The 21,727-nt window shown below is 45.0% G+C and overlaps 1 protein-coding gene across 3 annotated transcripts in view; it reads left to right on the plus strand.

Moving 5' to 3' along the window:
- SYNJ2 (synaptojanin 2) overlaps positions 1-21,727 on the plus strand; it is a 97,663-nt gene that overhangs the window by 25,449 nt on the left and 50,487 nt on the right. For 2 of the 3 annotated variants that reach the window (XM_084624696.1, XM_084624697.1), the window contains exons 3-4: positions 11,519-11,789; positions 14,151-14,376. In XM_084624696.1, coding sequence (XP_084480822.1) covers positions 11,519-11,789; positions 14,151-14,376 — 497 coding nt within the window. The remainder of the gene's footprint in view (positions 1-11,518; positions 11,790-14,150; positions 14,377-21,727) is intronic. The other variant, XM_084624698.1, reaches the window with a different exon arrangement.

The raw sequence follows: 21,727 nt of genomic DNA on the forward strand, positions 1-21,727 counted from the left end.
ACTGTAGGAAATAGTTTGCCATGTGACAAACTGATTTTATTTTATTTTTTTCAAAGAGGAAGCTTTCTGTGGCCTTTTCTTTTGTGGAGACTTACTGCATAATACAAGTGAAATTGTTTAGAGCCTAGGAAACCCTCCTGTAAAATCTTGTTCGTTAAATGCTTTATTTCCACCCAAAAAGAAAAGGAGTACTTGTGGCACCTTAGAGGCTAACCAATTTATTTGAGCATAAGCTTTTGTGAGCTACAGCTCACTTCATCGGATGCATACTGTGGAAAGTGTAGAAGATCTTTTTATACACACAAAGCATGAAAAAGTACCTCCCCCCACCCCACTCTCCTGCTGGTAATAGCTTATCTAAAGTGATCACTCTCCTCACAATGTGCATGATAATCAAGTTGGGCCATTTCCAGCACAAATCCAGGTCCCCCACACTCCTGTTGGTAATAGCTTATCTAAAGTGACCACTCTCCTTACAATGTGTATGATAATCAAGGTGGGCCATTTCCAGCACAAATCCAGGGTTTAACAAGAACGTCTTGGGGGGGGGGGGTATGAAAAAACAAGGGGAAATAGGCCACTCCCAGTCTCTATTCAAGCCTAAGTTAATTGTAGCCAACTTGCAAATGAATTCCAATTCAACAGTCTCTCGCTGGAGTCTGGATTTGAAGTGTTTTTGTTGTAATATCGCAACTTTCATGTCTGTAATCGCGTGACCAGAGAGATTGAAGTGTTCCCCGACTGGTTTATGAATGTTATAATTCTTGACATCTGATTTGTGTCCATTTATTCTTTTACGTAGAGACTGTCCAGTTTGACCAATGTACATGGCAGAGGGGCATTGCTGGCACATGATGGCATATATCACATTGGTGGATGTGCAGGTGAATGAGCCTCTGATAGTGTGGCTGATGTTGTTAGGCCCTGTGATGGTGTCCCCTGAATAGATATGTGGGCACAGTTGGCAACGGGCTTTGTTGCAAGGATAGGTTCCTGGGTTAGTGGTTCTGTTGTGTGGTATGTGGTTGCTGGTGAGTATTTGCTTCAGGTTGGGGGGCTGTCTGTAGGCAAGGACTGGCCTGTCTCCCAAGATTTGTGAGAGTGTTGGGTCATCCTTCAGGATAGGTTATAGATCCTTAATAATGCGTTGGAGGGGTTTTAGTTGGGGGCTGAAGGTGACGGCTAGTGGCGTTCTGTTATTTTCTTTGTTAGGCCTGTCCTGTAGTAGAACTGAGTTCTGGGAACTCCTCTGGCTCTATCAATCTGTTTCTTCACTTCTGCAGGTGGGTATTGTAGTTGTAAGAATGCTTGATGGAGATCTTGTAGGTGTTTGTCTCTGTCTGAGGGGTTGGAGCAAATGCGGTTGTATTGCATAGATTGGCTGTAGACAATGGATCGTGTGGTGTGGTCAGGGTGAAAGCTGGAGGCACGTAGGTAGGAATAGTGGTCAGTAGGTTTCCGGTATAGGGTGGTTTTTATGTGACCATCGTTTATTAGCACTGTAGTGTCCAGGAAGTGGATCTCTTGTGTGGACTGGACCAGGCTGAGGTTGATGGTGGGATGGAAATTGTTGAAATCATGGTGGAATTCCTCAAGGGCTTCTTTTCCATGGGTCCAGATGATGAAGATGTCATCAATGTAGCGCAAGTAGAGTAGGGCATTAGGGGACGAGAGCTGAGGAAGCGTTGTTCTAAATCAGCCATAAAAATGTTGGCATACTGTGAGGCCATGCGGGTACCCATAGCAGTGCCGCTGATTTGAAGGTATACATTGTCCCCAAATGTAAAATAGTTATGGGTAAGGACAAAGTCACAAAGTTCAGTCACCAGGTTAGCCGGGACATTATCGGGGATAGTGTTCTTGACGGCTTGTAGTCCATCTTTGTGTGGAATGTTGGTGTAGAGGACTTCTACATCCATAGTGGCCAGGATGGTGTTATCAGGAAGATCACCGATGGATTTAGTTTCCTCAGGAAGTCAGTGGTGTCTCGAAGGTAGCTGGGAGTGCTGGTAGCGTAGGGCCTGAGGAGGGAGTCTACATAGCCAGACAATCCTGTTGTCAGGTTGCCAATGCCTGAGATGATGGGGCACCCAGGGTTTCCAGGTTTATGGATCTTGGGTAGCAGATAGAATATCCCAGGTCGGGGTTCCAGGGGTGTGTCTGTGCGGATTTGATCTTGTGCTTTTTCAGGGAGTTTCTTGAGCGAATGTTGTAGTTTCTTTTGGTAACCCTCAGTGGGATCAGAGGGTAATGGCTTGTAGAAAGCGGTGTTGGAGAGCTGCCGAGCAGCCTCTTGTTCATATTCCGACCTATTCATGATGACAACGGCACCTCCTTTGTCAGCCTTTTTGATTATGATGTCAGAGTTGTTTCTGAGGCTGTGGGTGACATTGTGTTCTGCACGGCTGAGGTTATGGGGCAAGTGATGCTGCTTTTCCACAATTTCAGCCCGTGCACGTCAGCGGAAGCACTCTATGTAGAAGTCCAGTCTGCTGTCTCGACCTTCAGGAGGAGTCCACCTAGAATCCTTCTTTTTGTAGTGATGGTAGGGAGGTCTCTGTGCATTAGTATGTTGTTCAGAGGTATGTTAGAAATATTCCTTGAGTCGGAGACGTCCAAAATAGGATTCTTGGTCACCACAGAACTGTATCATGTTTGTGGGGGTGGAGGGGCAGAAGGAGAGGCCCCGAGATAGGACAGCTGCTTCTGCTGGGCTAAGAGTATAGTTGGATAGGTTAACAATATTGCTGGGTGGGTTGAGGGAACCATTGCTGTGGCCCCTTGTGGCATGTAGTAGTTTAGAAAGTTTAGTGTCCTTTTTCTTTTGTAGAGAAGCAAAGTGTGTGTTGTAAATGGCTTGTCTAGTTTTAGTAAAGTCCAGCCACAAGGAAGTTTGTGTGGAAGTCTGTTTTTTTATGAGAGTATCCATTTTTGAGAGCTCATTCTTTATCTTTCCCTGTTTGCTGTAGAGGATGTTGATCAGGTGGTTCCGCAGTTTCTCTGAGACCGTGTGGCACAAGCTGTCAGCATAGTCTGTGTGGTATGTAGATTGTAATGGATTTTTTACCTTCAGTCCTTTTGGTACGATGCCCATCTGTTTGCATTTGGAAAGGAAGATGATGTCTGTCTGTATCTGTACAAGTTTTTTCATGCAGTTGATAGATTTCCACTCCATACGGCTGTTACTCTGTCTTTTACTTGCCAGTGTAGACAAAGCCTAAGGCCGAAACCCTGAAAAGACTTGTGTGTGCTTGATTTTAAGTATGTGGGTAGTCCCATTGCTTCAGTGAAACTATTCCTGTCCTTAAAGTTAAGCACATACATAAGTCTTTGTAGGATCAGAGCCCAAAAGCTGAGTAGTTATTCTCACATTAAAGCAACTATTTTTAAAAAAAAAAAAAGGCCCGGAGGGGTGGGGGTGGCAGGGTGGTTACTTGAAGTGATATATACCAGAAGAGGAATCACATTTAAAAAAAAAAAAAATTTTAGCTGGAAATAAATAAAGTTGGATTTTGATTTATTGCTGGCTTCAGAATGAGATATACTAATAGTTGTTATAATCAGACTTGTATGGCCTGTCTGCTCCTGTTAAGTACGGTAACTAGAGGGGTTGGCCCTGCAGCTGGTAATGCTGCTATTGCCACACAAAATGGTATTTCAAACAGCATGCTTGGGTAAATAAAGCTTTTGTTTTATTCTCTGGGACTGTGTTTTCAGTCCAACAAAATGTCTAAGTGAAATGACGAATGGACATAGTTCAGTCTAGGCTCGCATCACAAATGCAGCAGATGTAATTAGAGACCGCTTTGGGGAGGGGAAATTGGCAGCCTGTGCTTGGGGAAAGGCCCAGGAGTGAGATAACACGGGGAGCAAGTTTTCTTAGAACTGAGAGAAGAGCATTTCCAAGGCTAAGCTGAAAGTGTTGGCAAAGAAGGAAAGGGGTGGAGCGAGTAAGGAGGAAGCTGCATCAAAATGTTCATGACCAGATGCTAAACAGCACATGCATATATATAATATATATATTGCGCGCACACAGAAAATGTAATGAGTGTGGGAAACTAGCTGGTGACCCACCAAGCATCTGAACCCTGAAAAAGAAGAGTTGAATGTTTTTTTTTAAGGGTGGAAAGTACAGTAAGTCTGTCTCTGAGGGCTTGGTTTTTCATGAATGGAGACTATCTGGTGGTTTTGAGGCTTGAAAGAGACATGATTTACAGTTTGAGAATGGTATTATATTGATAACATTCTTATTATTGTGCATGTTTCTGAAAGCTTGAGATGCGAGATCTTCACCTCCACACTGTCCCCTGTACCTCACATAAAAGGGCCAGAGTGGCCTAGGACTGTCAAAGCTCCACCTCCATCTGGTGAGGATTCCCCTAGGATAGGCTTTGTGAGACAGCCTTAAGGCTGCCTCCTGCGGACCCCTTTGCAAGCTCTGGTGTAGGTGGCATGTTGGAGGGTCAGGGCCACAGCACTGGAGAGTCTGGAGTGTGCTGTGGCCCATAATGTAGCCTTGAGAGGCTGCTGTAAATTAGAGAGGCCTTCAGGGCTGCCTAAGAGGGTATGTCTACAGAGCTCGTGGCAGAGCGACCCTCCAGCCTGGGACGACAGACTTGGGCCTGCAGGGCTAGCTGTGCAGACCGCACTTCTAAGTTCCAGATTTCACTCTGATGCCTAGGGCAGGGTGGGGTGGGGCGGGGTGGGGTGTGAGCTCAGCCTGCTCTCAAACCCAGGCTGGGACCCCGGCAGGCAGCAGCGTGCCGTTAAAAATCCTGCCCACCCCAGCCTGCTCTTCTCTGCTCCCCATGGGGGCAGGGTGAAGAAGCTTGGTCCTGCCAGCTGCTGCTGCAGGGCAGGCAAGCTCCTCCCTCCCCCGCCTCTTCCCCCAGTGTGCTGGGTTCCTGCCCCTTCTCTCCCTCCCTGCTGCCGATCAGCTGACGGCCCTTGCACGGGAGGGGGAGAAGCGGAGCCTCAGCGCGTTTGCTGCTCCAGGGAGGAGGCGGAGAAGAGGTGGGGAACGGGGGTGGAATCAGGGCATATCCCCTCCAGCCCCCTGCCGTGAGCTGCTCTGGGCAGGGGGCTGGGAGCACCCCCAAGACCCTAGCCCACACCCCCAGCCCTCTGTCCTGACCCCTGCACCCCCCTCATACATACCCAGCCCCCACATGCCCTGACTCCTGCACCCTCCTCACACGCCCCCATCCCCCTGCCCTGACTCCTGCACCCCCACACATACCCAGCCCTCCATGCCTGACTCTTGCACCCCCCACATTCCAACCCCCACCCTGAGCACCAAATGGGAGCTCCTGCAAACCCCCCCCATTCCCATCTGCAGCCCTCACCAAATGGGAGCTGCCCAGGTAAGCACTCCACACCCAAAGCTCCTACCCCAAACTGAGCCCCCTCCCTCATTCTAGCTCCTGGCCAGACCCTACACCCCAACCCCCAGCCTGCTCCTTCATCCCCAGCCCTGTGCTCAGTGCACTCCCAACCTCAGCTCAGTGCAGAGAGAGGAAGAGAATGGGCTAGAACCAGGGAGAAGGTAGGTATCCACTCTATGTGGGCAGGGCCAGGATCCCAGACTGGCAACGGGCTGAGCGGGGCCAGCAGCTGGGACCCTAGCTGGCAGGAGCTGGCAGACAGAACCCCAGACCGGCAGTGGGCTGAGCCGCTCAGCCCGCTGCCGGTCTGGAGTTCTGGCTGCCTGCCCATTGACAGCCAGGGTCCCGGCCGCAGGCCTCGCTCAGCCTGCTGCTGGCCTAGGTAAACAGAACCCCAGGCTGGCAGCGGGCTGAGCGGGCCGGTGGCGTAAGATCAGTATTTTAATTTAATTTTAAATGAAGCTTCTTAAACATTTTGACAGGTTTCAGAGTAGCAGCCGTGTTAGTCTGTATTCGCAAAAAGAAAAGGAGGACTTGTGGCACCTTAGAGACTAACCAATTTATTAGAGCATAAGCTTTCGTGAGCTACAGCTCACTTCCTGTAGCTCACGAAAGCTTATGCTCTAATAAATTGGTTAGTCTCTAAGGTGCCACAAGTCCTCCTTTTCTTTAAACATTTTGAAAACCTTGTTTACTTTACATACGACAATAGTTTAGTTATATAATATAGAGAGAGACCTTCTAAAAAAAACCGTTAAAATGTATTACTGGCACGCAAAACCTTAAATTAAAGTGAATAAATGAAGACTCGGCACACCGCTTCTGAAAGGTTGCTGACCCCTGCTCTAATACCTTTAAAGTTAACAGAGAAGCCTTACAGTAGAGAGTGCTTAAACTGCATATCATGGGCCTGCTCTGGCTCTTATTGCAGTCCATGGCAAAATCACTAGGCCATGTCTAGACTAGGAAAATAGGATATTCACAAACATGATTTTAAACAGGACATCACACCTATTGTAGACAGGGCAAGTAATGTTTAAAAATATGTTAGCTGATTTTGGTCAACCCTAGGCTCCCATCTAGTGTGACTATGACCAGCTAATGACCTGTCTTCTAGACACAGTGCTTCAATGGGAACAGGATGAGGCCCTTCCCAAACATCTGGGGCCCTAGGGTAGAGGTTGCACATCTCAGGTGCTTTCCTATTTAAAAAAAAAATAGGCTAATATCTCTGGCAAAGAAATAGTAAAGTATCTTGGGTTAGATTCTGTTAGGGTGAGAAGATAGCAAGTGTGAGAAATCAGGAGGGGAGGTAATAGGTTGCCTGTTGAAGACAAAGCCTCTAATTTTGGGATATCTGGTCACCTTAGATTCTGTGCTATACATCTAAAGCTCACAGCTGTGGGGCGCTATTGTGGCTTTAAGCCATCTTTGCACCCTTCCAATCCTGGTGGCTCCACAGGGTGGAGCATTGCTTGGCATAACTTTGGGCATGTCCACGCAGCCCATGGTAGCAGCAAGCCTCTCATCTTGCCTCTCTAATATTCTGGGACTGACGTGGTTACACCACCACTTCATACAACTTTAAAGATAAGTCTGAAGCACCTGGTGTTGACTGTCAGAGCGTCTCCCCTCACATGGTCAGATGTTTCAGTAACAATGAGCTGTTCACAATGCACCCTGCTATGGGTTTGTTTGGTTTTTTTTAAGTACTATTAGATTTGAACTTAATTTTTCCTAGTCTGACACTGCCTTTCCCTTCAATCCCTTCTGGCTATGATCCCTATAAAAAAGATTAGGATCCCAGCAGCCAGTGAAAACTTTTGCATGAGATCCTGTTTTAGATCTAAAATCCCTTTTGTCTCAGCATTCCTATTGTCACAATTCAGGGCAACTGTCCCTCGAGTGTTTTCTCTAGGCTCCCGGCTCCTTGGCCACCACCTCTCTTGGGCAGAAACCTGAATCTCTCTCCCTCCTGATCAGGGGTTTTGCAGACTGGGTTTTCAGAGTTCCTGCTGATGCTTGATATCCCCAGCAAGCCAGACTGCCTAAACAGGCCAGCATCTGTGCTTTGATTTCTCTTTAAAGGCTATGAACAACTGCAATTGCCAGCAGTCACAAATTGCCATACCGTTCTTAATAAGCAGGCATATTTATTCTTAAGGTGAAAGCATTATAGAGAAAACATATAAAAACATAGAAGTTTGTAGACGCATGCTAAAGCTTACCAGAAGTCAACCATCAGTCTTATGGGGCCTCAAAGCCCTTCCAACTTTTTCCCAAAAAGAACTGGGGACTCCCCTGGACAGAAGATCTTGTCCATTTGCTGGATCAGAAAGAAGTCTCTGAGTCAGCTTAAACTCAGACCTTTTATCCAAAAGTCCTTTCTTTGTCTTTTGGTCTCTGGAGAATCCAGTTTGAACGAGTGTATGTGAGCATCTTCAAGTGATGGTGGTACTTTGGAGGATTGACTACCTGAGTGAATTTGCCTAATCACCCCACACTGTTCTTAGTTCCTGAAGGAGCTGTGGTCATCCTCCCCCATGGTATTCTATACAGTCCCTGGCCCACAATGATACATAAACTTAATACAGTAAGATCACCCAAAGATATTGGCAGAAATTGCCATATCTGTCACCCACCAGGCAGCCATCAGTTTGTCAGGGCCACCTCCCTCATGCTGAAACTGACTAGAACAATTTGTGTTTATTTGTGTATATTTGTGTTTCTTTACAGGATCACTTAATGCTGCCCCCAAACTCCTCACTGTGGGCCAGATCCTCTGCTGATGTAAATCAGCATAGCTCTGTTGACTTCAGAGGCGCTACACTGATTTACACCAGGTGAGGACCTGGCTCATAGTCTGTAAGCAACCCAGAACAAGGAATATTTTTCTGGATCCTCTCTATTAGATGCCACAGAATAGTGTGTGATCAAGTGTGGTTCACCATTAAGCTAATTGATGTAATCTCCTCGTTTTAATCCTTTATGCATAGTCAGTTACAAAGTAAGTGGGAATAAAATATAGGGTTATTACCATTTCTAACACTCAAAGCTGTAGTACTAGCTAAGAAAACATAACATATGTGCTTAACAACCCCTTCCCCACACACACACAAGAATGGGAACATGGTGTACCCTTGTTAACAGAAAGAAACACTATGAAAATAACTTTTTATAAATAACCATCTACTTTGGCCTTTATTGTGAACTAAACTCTGCAGAACAGCATGAGTAGATTCAGACAGTCTCGTGCTTCATGCTGAAGTCCCACACAAATGTTCTGGGCTCCCCAAATATCCCTCTTAAGGCAGGTTTTCTCACCTGATCTGATGTCTGAAAGTAAGAGTCGTGGGGAGTTTAAGTGCTCAAGGCCTTTTTATCGAAAGCCTGATTCCCTACTGCTGACTTATGTCTATGCTACAGAGTTTTGTAGACAAAGGTTATGCCGATGTACAGCCACCACTTTAATTAAACTGCTGTTGCACGTCCACACTATGCTCCTTGTGTCGGTGGAGCGCATCCACATTAGGAGCTGTTGCATCTACACAGAGACCAGTGCATTGTGGTAACTATCCCACTGTGCAACTGGCTGCAGGGTGCGTTGCGGAGGGTTTCCAATGTTTCATGGGCAGGTACAGCATCACATGATGCAAGTTTCTCAATCCCATTGTTCCATGGGCATCCTACTAAGTTGCCAGCTGCTTTTCAACTGAAGTGTGTATGGGGAGGAGGAAGGAGGAGAGTGTGTGACAGGGAGTGTGTGTCGGGCGTATCAGGAGAGAGACAGAGACAGATTGTATGTTGGGGGAGTGTGTATGTGAGAGAGACAGAGTTCTTGTTGGGGGAGAGTGGGTGTGTTGGCATGCTGTCTTTTTAAGTTCAGACAGCAATCAATCCTGAGGCAGGGGTAAGGGGACACCCCCATACATGTCAGCCTCCTCCTCCCATCCTGGCTCAGCACAGCAGTCCCTCCCCCCTTCTCCCCGGGTAGTAGCAACCTGCCGGCCGCTGTGTTCCTAGTGCAGGGGAGAGCAGGATTCCAAGTTGCTCTTTGCTGCCAGAGCGGCACACTTAGCTGTCAGAACTTACCAAAGCTTTGAAAGGGGAGGGGTGCATGCCTGCAGGGCAGCCAAGCTCAAAATAGTGAGCAGAGTGGTCATGGCGGGCATTATGGGATACTGGGGAAGGCCAGTTAAGTTAACATAATGAACGGCAGCATCTACACTGACGCTTTGTTGCTTTAACTTTGCCACCAAAAGCTTTGTGCCTCTCGTCGAGGTGGTTTTATTTTGTCAGCAAAACAGGAGAGTTTTGCCGACAAAAGTAGCATTGTAGCGCGTACACCTCCACTGTGTTATCGGCAAAAGCTGCCTTTTGCAGACAAAACTGTGTAGGGTAGACAAGGCCTCAATCTTTCTGTACATTAACCCAGTGATGAGCTGCCAAAATCTTAACAACAGGTTCCCTCCTCGCCCCATCCAACCCCCCTGCGTTCCTTGACGCCCCCCTCAGGACACCTGCCCCATCCACCCCCCCTCCCCTGTCCTCTGACTGCCCCTGGAACCGGGCAGGAGGGTCTCGTGGGCCACCGTAGTGGGTGCCCACCCCACCCCTAAGAGCTAGAGGCACCTGCTGGGGGGCGAGGTGAGGTGCTTACCTGGGGCAGCTCCCAGGAAGCATCCGGCAGGTCCCTCTGGCTCCTAGGGGCAAGGGAGCGTAGCTAGGGCAGGGAGCAGGGGGAGTGGCCGCTCCCCCACTGATCACATCAAAAGTGGCGCCTTAGGTGCTGACTCCCTGGGTGCTCCAGGGCTAGAGCACCCACCGGCAGCTCCCCGCCCCGCGCCTGGCCCCCGCTCGCCGCCGCCCCTGAATGCACCGCCCTGCCCTGCTTCTCCACCCCGCCCCCCCCGGCTTCCCGCAAATCAGCCGTTCAGCAGGAAGCCGGGGAGGGCTGAGAAGCAGGTGGCGGCTTCCTGCTCAGGCCGAGGGAGGCGGAGGTGAGCTGGGGCGGGGAGCGGTTCCCCTGTGTGCCCTCCCCACCGGGTTACCTGCTACGGCGCGGGCAGCTCTCCTCGCGCCCCTCTGCCCCAGCTCACCTCCGCCTCCCTGGGCCTGAGCGGAAGCCGCCGCCTGCTTCTCAGCCTGCCCCAGCTTCCCGCGCAAACAGCTGATTCACGGGAAGCTGGGGGGGGGGCGGAGAAGCAGAGCGGGGCAGCGCGTTCAGGGGAGGAGGCGGAGCAGAGGTGAGCTGGGGTGGGGCAGGGAGCTGCCGATGGGTGCTCTGCACTCACCAAATTTTCCCCTTGGGTGTTCCAGGGCTGGAGCACCCACTTTTGGCTGGTTAAATTTAGAAGCCCTTTTAGAACCGGTTGTCCCTCGCGGAACAACCGGTTCTAAAAGGGCTTCTAAATTTAACAACCGGTTCTAGCAAACCGGCTCCAGCTCACCACTGCATTAACCTATTGCATTCATGCTAATTGGAACAAAAGCCTTCAGGAGCCTTGTATGAGTAAACGGGACACTGTTCTGCCAGCATGGGTGATGTTTGCATTTTATTACTCTGTTTGAGCTAAAAAGCTTCAATGTAACTGATGTTTTATCGCAGGGTTTCACCTGAAACAAATGCATTGCACACTAAGAAAACTGCCTGCCGTGCAAGGGTGAAATTTGCCCCTGTGCGGTGAACCAGCACCAGGGCCAGTCCCACTTAAACCCTCAAAATAGGCTTTGTCCTGGGCCCATGCACAGGGCCAGCTTTCACGATAACAGAGGGAAGAGTAGAAAAGTTTACGGTCTGTGAAATGTTTCAGAGCAACAGGCGTGTTAGTCTGTATTCGCAAAAAGAAAAGGAGCACTTGTGGCACCTTAGAGATGCTCAAATAAATTGGTTGGTCTGTGAAATGTTGCTGCTTCTTAAATGTGTGTCATAACTACATTGTCTTTTTAACTTAACTTATCCTTATAGATATTGTGATCTCATGTTAGCCACACACAGCATAGGTTTTATTTCCTCTGAAGCAAGAGATACTGATGGCTGGAGGCAGGACAGCAGACATGACAGATTGCTGGGCTGATTTGGAATGGCATAGCTTGTGTTTCTATATAATTCTTATGTAACTGTCACCTTCTAGGTAACATGCGGCTGCATTTTCTGGTCCTGGTGACAGGCTGTACATCGGTGGGAAAAATCCTGGATGCTGAAGTTTACAAAATCACCGCAACAGATTTCTGTCCCCTCCAGGAAGAAACCAAGGAAGAGGATCGTGTTAATGCCCTTAAGAAAATCCTGAACTCTGGGATGTTCTATTTCTCCTGGCCAAATGCAGGCTCAAACTTTGACCTGACAGTGCGGGCCCAGAAGCAGGGTGATAACAACTATGAATCTGGTAACTCCTTCTTCTGGTTAGTACTGCACGATATCTCCAAGTCTTTAGTTAAGCATGGCTTCCCTCTCAATCTCCTATAACCCTGGAGAAAAATAAAGCTATAGATTTAAACTTAAATACGTTTTGCTTAACTAACATTTTACTTTACAGGGCATGTGCTCTGGCAGATTCATGGTCAATCAGGGTTGAGCCACTAACATCTAGCTTATTTATGTAATCTAGCTGCAAAAGCAAATTTAATAATTGGAGTTTCTGGTTTTTCTAGAAAGAAAAAATATATTTGCTATATTTACTGCATACAGTATAAATACATTTCTTTATATGTGATAAGTAGTTTACTTCCCAAGGCTTTTTTTTTTTTTAATTATTTGTTTAACAAGCATCGTTAATGTGGTAAAAACCTATACTTGTGCTCATACATCACTTCTGCTGCATTATGTGTTATTTCCTAATTCTTGTGGGTTTAAAGTCTCTAAATTAACATTGCAGTAATGTACCCTAGTTTTTACATTGCAAATATCTATGTTAATCAATTAATTTGTAATTAAAACTGTAATCAAACCATTGCACATACACTAACTCCTCTGGTATGTTGATGTGCACTTATTTTATTTACTGAGTAACACAGTTTTAAAAACAAAGTAAAAATATGTCTCACTGCAGCAAAGATTGGTTGAATGGAAAAAAATACATAGAAACGAGGATCCTTCCTATGTGGGCCTGCTGCAGAGGGAGTTCAGTTTGTTTATCCTACCAGTTTTGATAGGGTACTCCAAACCTCCTCATCCAGTATGTTTTTTTTTTTTAATGGTAGGAAGTCCCATAGGAAGCTAAACTGTACTGGAAATAAATAAGAAGTTATATAATGCATGTGAAAAGTAATACTTTGGCAGAATTACGCTGATAGTGTGAAATACTTCTTGTGGCCGGCAGTAGGTAAATATCAATAGCTGAACAGGGTTGTAACAGATGATTAACAGATAAGGCAGAGGAATTCAATTTGGTAAATAATCTCTCCAGCTGGGATGGGATTTCACCTGATAAGTGGTGTTTAGTTCAGAATAGTGCAATATAAAACCCAGTTTCAACTGTGCTGTGTGCGCCTTCCTCATGGAACAGCTGACACAGCAAACCAGCTGTGTTCCAACAGAATTAAACTGCCAAATTAGAGGTCTATCTTTAATATAGAAATAGTACAATATATACAGTTGTTAAAGGCTTTCTTTTGATAGTTTGCTCTCAGAAGATACATATTTGAATTCAGTGGCACATCTGCTTTCTGTATCCATCTATTGTGTCTCGCTAGATTAATCTTAGTTTATGTGGAAGCCCTATGCTTTTATATGTTGTCTAACATAAGATCCCTTGTATTTCTAATATGAATATGTGAAACATTATGTATAATGTGAAATTTAAAAAAAAACCCAAGATAGGCCACTAGCATGGAAAATTTCATCCCCAATTTCCAAAGTTTGGGAAAAAAATAAAAACAGCTGAAAAAAGGTTCTTATAACAGTGTCAGGCAACCTTAACTGTAGGCAGTGCCATCTGATTTTCTTCTTACATGGAGATATGGAAGGAATGAGGAAAATGTAATTCTTTTGTAGCTGTTTTTTAGCTGTGCTATATAAAAATAGTAGAACAATTCTTTACCTTTTTCAAATTCTTTGCTTCGCAAAGCGCAAATCTTTAGTAGAATTCCACTGGTATAGTAACTGTAATAGGGAATTGCTGATGTCTGATGGAAGTAAGTTGGAGAAACTATGCATGCCTCTCAGACCTGGTCACAGACTGGCTTGCTTTAAAAAAAAACAAAAAACCACAAAGGTAATACTTCCATTGTAAACCATGCAGAACTCAGTTTGTAACAGTTCCTTTCACTTTTAGGCCTGGTCTATGCTGGGAAAACTTCCTTCAAAATTCCAACAGATTTTAAAAAGAGTTCTGCTAAACCAGTTTTAAAACCTGTTGGAACTATAGTGTAGACCAGGTTCCAGGCAGCACTGCCTGAACGAGTTAGTTGGACAACACTGTAATTTAGGTAAGAGCCTTTTAATGACCACCAGCATGTTTCCAGAGATCAGAAAATTGGGAAAGGTGAGATTTGCATATGAACTTGTATGGCCGGGGCAAAGTCTTCTGGACACATGGGCAAAAGTATGGTGGCTGTCACACTGTTAAAATCTCCCAGTTTCTGTGAATTATGGCCTTCACCAGGATTGCCATCTATTAATTATTAGTTTCAGATAAAGTGAGGTGCAATAAAAAAGGAATAACCTCCTATTATAAGCTTTAATTAGTGAACAATGTGGGGTACAACTTGTTTCTCTCTCTCATTTTTTGAGTAAATGAATCTATGCTCTGTTGAATCTTGCAGGAACCAATTGCTGCATGTGCCCTTTAAACACAACCAGGTGAGCTGCTCCGACTGGCTGCTAAAAGTGATCTGTGGCATAGTGGACATCCACACGGTTTATGCCTCTCACAAGAAGGCGAAGGTCTGCCTCATTTCCCGGATCAGTTGCGAACGAGCTGGGGCCAGGTTTCACATTCGAGGGGTCAGTGATGATGGACACGTATCTAATTTTGTTGAGACAGAGCAGGTAAATGACTGAATGGATCCTATGATACTAAATAATTCAGTACATCAGTGTATAATTGGGGAATCGTTTACGGCAAGAATCAGAGGAGCTCGGCAAATGCTTTCTGCATGCAATGTTTTAAGATGCTGTTATGTATGAAGTGTCTCTTCACTCTCGCTCATTAAGCTCCTACGCAATCAGTTCTCCTTCTGTACTTCTAGCTTCTTGGGCACTCGTAACTTATGTTTTTGATTTATTTCCCACTGTGGAAGCTCTAGCTCCCCAGGCTTCTGTCAAATTATAAATGTGCATTTTTCAGTGGATTCAGAAATTCCTGTCTTGAGCAACAATCACTCATGAGCAAAATCAACACATAAACCACCATTTCTCAAACTGGGGTCCGTGGACCCCTGCGGGTCCACAAGGGTACTCCAGGGGGCCTGCCGGCCCCGCTGATCAACTATTCTACCTCCCTCCCTCAACTCCTCCCCTTCCCTTCCAGTGCCTCCTGCACTCTGGGGAGCAGTTGTTCAGTGGCTTGCGGGAGGTGGGGGAGGAGCAGGGATGGGCTGTGCTCAGGGAAGGGGGCAGAATCATGTCTGGGGCCACTGGCCCCGCCGATCCACTCCTCCCCCTCCATCCCTCAACTCCTCCCCCTCCCTCCCAGTGCCTCCTGCACGCTTGGGAACGTCTGTTCAGCGGCATTCAGGAGGCGTCTGGAGGGAGGGAAGGAGCAGAGAGGGGGCGTGCTTGAGGGAGGGGGCAGAAAGAGGCGGGGAAGAGGAGGGGCAGGGGTGGATTGGGGGCAGGAAGAGGTGGGCCGGGGATGGGGCCTTGGGGGAAGGGGTGGAGTGGGGGCAGGATCTGGGGCTGAGCGGGGGGGGCGCGGGGGGGGTCCACAAATTTTTTTAAATCAAAATGAGGGTCCTGGGGTTGCTAAAGTTTGGGAACCATTGACATAAGCCACAAGGTTCTCAATGGCACCAAGTATTTAATCAATCAAGAGGCCAGTGCTTCATCACAAGAAGAAGGTTTTTAAAATACAGTTATTATAAAATGACTGTGAATTTTGCTCTGAAAATAAAATCTTTTTTTTAAAGCACTTTTCTTCTAAAGTACGACTGATTCCCCATGCAAGAGAAGGTGGGAGAAAAGCTAGAGTGACCAGATAGCAAATGTGAAAAATCAGGACAGAGGTTGAGGAGTAATAGGCACCCATATAAGAAAAAGCCCCAAATATCGAGACTGTCCCTATAAAATTGGGATATCTGGTCATCCTAAAAAAACCAGAAGTTCTTTTGAAAGCTCATGTAACTTTATTCCACGCTTTTTTTTTTTTGCCTTTTTTTTTTTTTAAAGTCTGTTTTGTTAGGTCTAGACTACACTAGAAAAGATTTGCTGGTACAGACACTGCTTCTACTGGCAAAAATGTGTTGTAACCAGTACAGTTTACACTAGCTCACGAAACAAAATCAGCTGTGCCAGCAAAAGCATTTTTTCCCCCCATTGTAACTGTGTCTATACTAGGGCTTTTGCTGGCATAAAAATGTCATAAAAATAACATCCCTAGCCAACATTATTATACTTTCAAATGTTTCTAGTGTGGACCTGGCCTTAATCTCCTTAAGAGGAAAGGGGTCTTGTGGTGAAGACACATGATAACACCGATTTTTTCATGTTCTGTGTGTATATAAATCTCCTCACTGTATTTTCCACTGAATGCATACGATGAAGTGAGCTGTAGCTCACGAAAGCTCATGCTCAAATAAATTGGTTAGTCTCTAAGGTGCCACAAGTACTCCTTTTCTTTTTGCGAAGACTTCCTTTGTGACCCTAAGCAGGTCACTTAGCCGTGGATCCTGCAAGCACTTACCTGCATAAGTAGTCCCAGGACAATGTGCATGCACATGGTTAATTTATGGATAAGTGTTTTCAGGGTAGCGTCATAATTTTTTGTCTCACAATTTTTCCATCTGTAAAAAGGGATACTAACAACTTCCTACCCCCCAGGACTTTTGCAAGGCTAAATTAATATGTTGTCAGCATTCAGATACCATAATAATCTCCAGAATATAATAAGGGAAAGGTTCTGGAGCTTTGAAATGCAATGCACTAGTCAGAAGGAAGATGCATGACAAAGAAACCAGAAAGTGGGTGAGAGATTAAAAAATTCCTCCAGCCAACTAAGTAGAGCAAAGAGGACAAAGAGAGAAGCTGTCATCTGGTCAGTGGCCAGGAGGCAAATTCCAGTACATCCCCATTGGGATAGACTTGGCTTTGCATATGGGGTGTGGTTTGATAAGAGGGGATAAAGCAGGACTTTAGGCTTCAGGTTTGCCCAGCAGAAAGGTGGAAACCCTAATTCCAACTGGTGCTGATAACAAACACGAGGGTGAAATGTGTTAATTTGATCTGGGTCCCTAAATTAACATGACAAAGCTAAATAATAGAGAGACAAGGTGGGTGAGGTAATATCTTTTACTGGACCAACGTATGTTGGTGAAAGAGACAAGCTTTCAAACTTGTCTTTTTCAGAACATGAAGAAAGCTTTGAAAGCTGATCTCTAATATCCTGAGACCAACACAGCTACAACTGCAAAGCAAACAAGGAAAGGCAGTCATATGTTTACTGCTGGGTTTGTTACATTTAAAATAAACAAAAAGCACTGGACCCTGAAGAACCTGAGACCTCCTATGTCTGCTGAAATGAGCACTTTCGTATTCAGCTATAGCCTCTCTTTCCTTTTTGGAAGCTACTCCCAGCCAAAAGAACGATAGTTTTAAACAAATGCAGATTTTAATGTTCACAAAGAGGTACATCTATATGGGAGAACAGAGATAAATGAGAAGGCCATAACTTCCAGCATACAAAACATCACCTCTAAACTTGGTCAACAGTTTTCAACGTTTTGAGGAGCAAATATACAAAACTCTGCCCTCAAAGCTTGAGAATCTATTTTTTGAAGATTGGAATTTTGGTGCCTAGTCCATTGGAAAACATATCTGTTGGAGCGCACAGATTTGTGCACATGTAGGTGAAATTTACCCCTGGGCAGAGGGAACAGAAAAAAGAGAAAGATGTCACTATGTTCGCCTTCTAAAGCAATATATAATCCCCGGAAACCATACCAAGTATAGTATAGTACCTCCTCACCCAAATAAGTGTGGGATGCTTTGATCTTCTTGTAAAGGAAGGAAAGTTAGATGTTGAGATGGGTAGCCAACCTTTCTTAGGTCAGCCCCAAATTCGCAGTGCTACCTCCTAGGTTCAGTTGCTAGTCCTGTATACAATTACTGTTTCTCAGTATGCCAGCCATTTGGGTCCACGGTTCCTTAGCTTATTTGATTATACTCTTGCAAGCTGGAAATGATTAACATAAAAATATAATGCCCATTGCATCACAGAAAAAGTGGGGTTCAGCCCCCGATGGAATGGCAAAATGTTGATAGATTGCTGACAGTTGAATGGGACAGGGGTTTGTCAGGAGCCGTGCAGCCTTCATGGGGCCTGCTGTACTTCTCTTCCAGTTCAGCAAGTCGTCATCTAAGAGTGGGAAGACTAAAGGTTTTTGAGTGATTCGGAACTGGAAGAGGCAAAGCCAAAGCAGGGAGGAAATGAGTACAGGGTGACTCAAGGACTTGGAAGATCAATAACTATAGGAGTGCTCTGCTGTTTATAAGGAAGAAAAAAATGTTCACTTTGTCATTGGTAATAGGTATAATTTTTGTCAGGCTAACTGTCCTACGAAAACAAAGTGAGAACTAAACATCAAGATACGTGAGGTCCAGTTCAAGCTGGCATCCACTTACCATTAGGAAGTAAAAGCCCTAAATTAAACTCTCTTCTGCTTTCACAGTAGACTACTGACTAATCAGCTATGAGGTAATATCTTGGCCATCTGTAATTAGAATAACATTTTGTTTCCATTTGCAGCAGCCTGTACAGTACTGGCATGCTGGCTCTGTGCTTCATGAATAAATATCACCCCAGGATTCTGAAAAGGCCAGACTCTCTTCCCCCTTTACAAAGCTTTAATTCTAATATTTTTCTGTTTTAAGAAGAAGAAACAATTAGCCTTCTCTCCAGGCAGTTCTTTAATGCGTAGATGGGATTCTTTTGTCTCCCACTGAGTTAGCCTTGTGGCATTTCAGCTCTGCAATGAGTCATTTTTTGTGGGCTCACTGAACTGCGGTGACTCATTGTGCAGAAAAGGAGTGGGGGAGCTAAATATCTCACTTTAGTTTTTTCTTTTCAAAATCGGGCCACCAGTCAATCTTTTAGTTACTTGGTCATTTAGTTTAATCACTTTACAAGAAAGATAAAAGCCGTTAGGCTGACACAGCAGAAGTAGAGGGTGAGGGGCATTGTGAAAAAGCCTTCTGAAAGTGTGCACTTGAACCACTGTAGCCAGCATTTTGTAAAAAAAGGGGCACCTCTTCCTACTCACAATGCTGTAAATAACCTTTTGAGAAGGGTTTGAAATGATACTTTGTTCCCCAGAAGGGGCCTAAATAACATGTTTTCGCTTTGTTCACAATGTTTCATATAGCAAGGAAAAAAGTAAGACATCTTTCTGATGGATTTCTACTGAGAACAAAAGTTAACTTGATTCAACGTTCCCCCCATTCCTTTCTTTTCTCCAGTTTGTACTGAAGAAGCAAGTATGCTTTCCTTATTTAGATTATGTGCTTGTCAGTGTTAACATTTCATTTTTCTCCTCCTTCTCCGCATTTGTCTTCCAGGGAACTGTCAACTCTTGAGCGGACCTCTTTTTTCCCCCCAGTATTAAATTCTTGGTGTATGATTTTGACTGCTTTTAAGCAAAAAGAATGATCAAAAAGATTAATTAGTGTGTGTGTGGGGGTTGTTTTTTGTTTTCCCCTATACGGTAGAACCTCAGAATTACGAACGCCTAGGGAATGGAGGTTGTTCATAACTCTGAAATGTTCATAACCCTGAACAAAACGTTATGATTGTTCTTTCAGAAGTTTACAACTGAACATTGACTTAATACAGCTTTGAAACTTTACTATGCAGAAGAAAAATGCTGTGTTTAACAAAGTACTGTACTGTATTAGCTTTATTTATGTATTTATTTATTTATTTTATTTATTGGGTCTCTTCTGCTGCCTGATCACGCACTCTGGTTCCAAATGGAGGTGTCTGTGGTTGACTGGTCCATAAATGACTGGTCTGTGGTTCATAACTCTGAGGTTCTACTGTGTATGTGTGTGTGTATATATATGTATGTATATATATATATAATCTGTTACATGGTGTATTTAAAATTGAAATTTTACAGACCATAAAAGAAAATAGGATCTTTTTCAATTAACCTTCCCTTCCCTATTTTAAGAAAAATAGTGTTGGACCCCAATTCAGAAAAGCTTTGCAGTTTCATGACAGCAATTACAGTAGCGCTTGATTGCTGCCCTGAATAGGAATGGATTTAAGCACATGCTTACGTTCCTTCCTGAATTGAGGCCTTAATATTTAGAAATGTGAATAGCTGTGTATGGGTCCTACTATTTTTTCCAGAGAAATTTTCATCAGGATTTTCTTTTTTGGCATCCTGATTATCCTTGTCAGAATCTGCTTTTTGAAAACTGTTACGGCCCTTCCCCAAAATGGTAGTCCAGATTTAGGCCTCACCTAAGTTTGTGGCTTAAAGACAGCGGTGGGCCTGATTCTATAATGGAATCCACACAGGTGGCTCCTCATTCCTTCACAGAGTCCTACTGACTTCAACAGCACTCTACTTGGGCATAGGATTCTGCCTGTGTTTACAGGATCAGGGCTGTGATTTGTTCTAGTCTGTGTGGCAGGGACCGAAGTGGGGTCTAATCATGTTAAAAAACCATTTTTCTTCTCCTGATCTTTGCCTGTTACAGAGCGGCAAGATGGCAGTTCTGAGACTTTATTGCAAAATTTAGAGAAAACTGCTTTTTTCAATGACCTGGCATGACTGAACTCCCAGTTGTCTAGGACAGTGGTTCTCAAACTGTGGTCCGCGAGCTCCATTCAGGTGGTCCGCGAATAGTTCCCTCTAAGGTGCATGCCTGGGCAGCCGCACGTGAGAGAATGAAGGGCCACCCACCTAATTTGTGTAGCCGTGCCGGCGAGGCTCCACTAATTAGATGCGTGGACCCTGGAGAAGATGCAAATGTAAGATGAGGTGGTGGCCTTGGGAGGAATAAGGTGTAGGTGGGAGGGGGCAGTGGGGTGAGAAGAGGGGGTGAGGGGAAGTTGGGATGTGCAGGTCTGCAGCAGCCAGAGAAAGATGTGACTTTCCGCAGCTGCTGGGGAGAGACACCCCCACCCCTTCCCAGCCTCAGCTCTGTGGCAGGTTAGAGACTCCCCTACCCTTCCTAGTCCCAGCTTGTGGGCTGCTACGTCAGGGGAGAGAGGGCACATCCATCGCATTAGAAAGGTAAGACTACTGATATTAAAATGAGTTGTGTGCTTTTATTTATAGAACAAAAAGTTAATTATTATTAAGTTTTTTTTATGTAGCCCATTTTTCCAAAGCGCTTTACAATAGTTAGCTAATGGTAGAAACAACATTTGGAAAAATCATTAAGTGGTCCCTGAGACCCTCAGCAATTTTCAAGTGGTCCGTGAAAAAAAAAGTTTGAGAACCACTGGTCTAGGAGGAGTTAACGTAGGTGCAGTAATCTAGGAGGAAGTGCCCTTTTGAATGGCATGGCATGATCTTGATCCTAATCCACTTGGATGAATACTAGCCTCCTAGGAGTAGATTAGTCTGACTGTTCATATGTTCATAGATTCCAACGCTAGAAAGCTCCTTGTGATGATCTAGTCTGACCTCCTGTATAGCGCAGGCCATAAATCTTCCCCAAAATAATTCCTAGAGCAGATCTCCTAGAAAAATTTCCAATCTTGATTTAAAAACTGCTAGTGCTGGAGAAACCTCCACAACCCTTGGTCAGTTGTTCCAGTGGTTAATTACTCTCACTATTTAAGAATTGTGCCTTATTTCCAGTCTGAATTTGTCCATCTTCAGCTTCCAGCCACTGGATTGTGATATATCTTTCTCTGAAGAGCCCATTTTCAAATATTTTTCCCCATGTAGATACGTATACATTGTAATCAAATCACCCTTTAACCTTCCCTTTGCTAGGCTAAATAGATTGAGCTTATTTAGTCTGTCATTCTAAGGCATGCTGTCTAATCCTTTAATCATTCTTGTGGCTCTTCTTTGCACCCTCTCCAATTTATCAAAACCCTTCTTGAATTGTGGTCACCAGAACTGAACACAGTATTCCAGCACTGGGTGCACCAGTGCCAAATATGGAGGTAAAATGACCTCTCTACTCCTATTAGAGATTCTCCTGTTGATGCATCCAAGGA

The sequence above is a fragment of the Lepidochelys olivacea genome, assembly GCF_965140295.1.
Source record: "Lepidochelys olivacea isolate rLepOli2 genome assembly, chromosome: 3".
NCBI lineage: Eukaryota > Metazoa > Chordata > Testudines > Cheloniidae > Lepidochelys > Lepidochelys olivacea.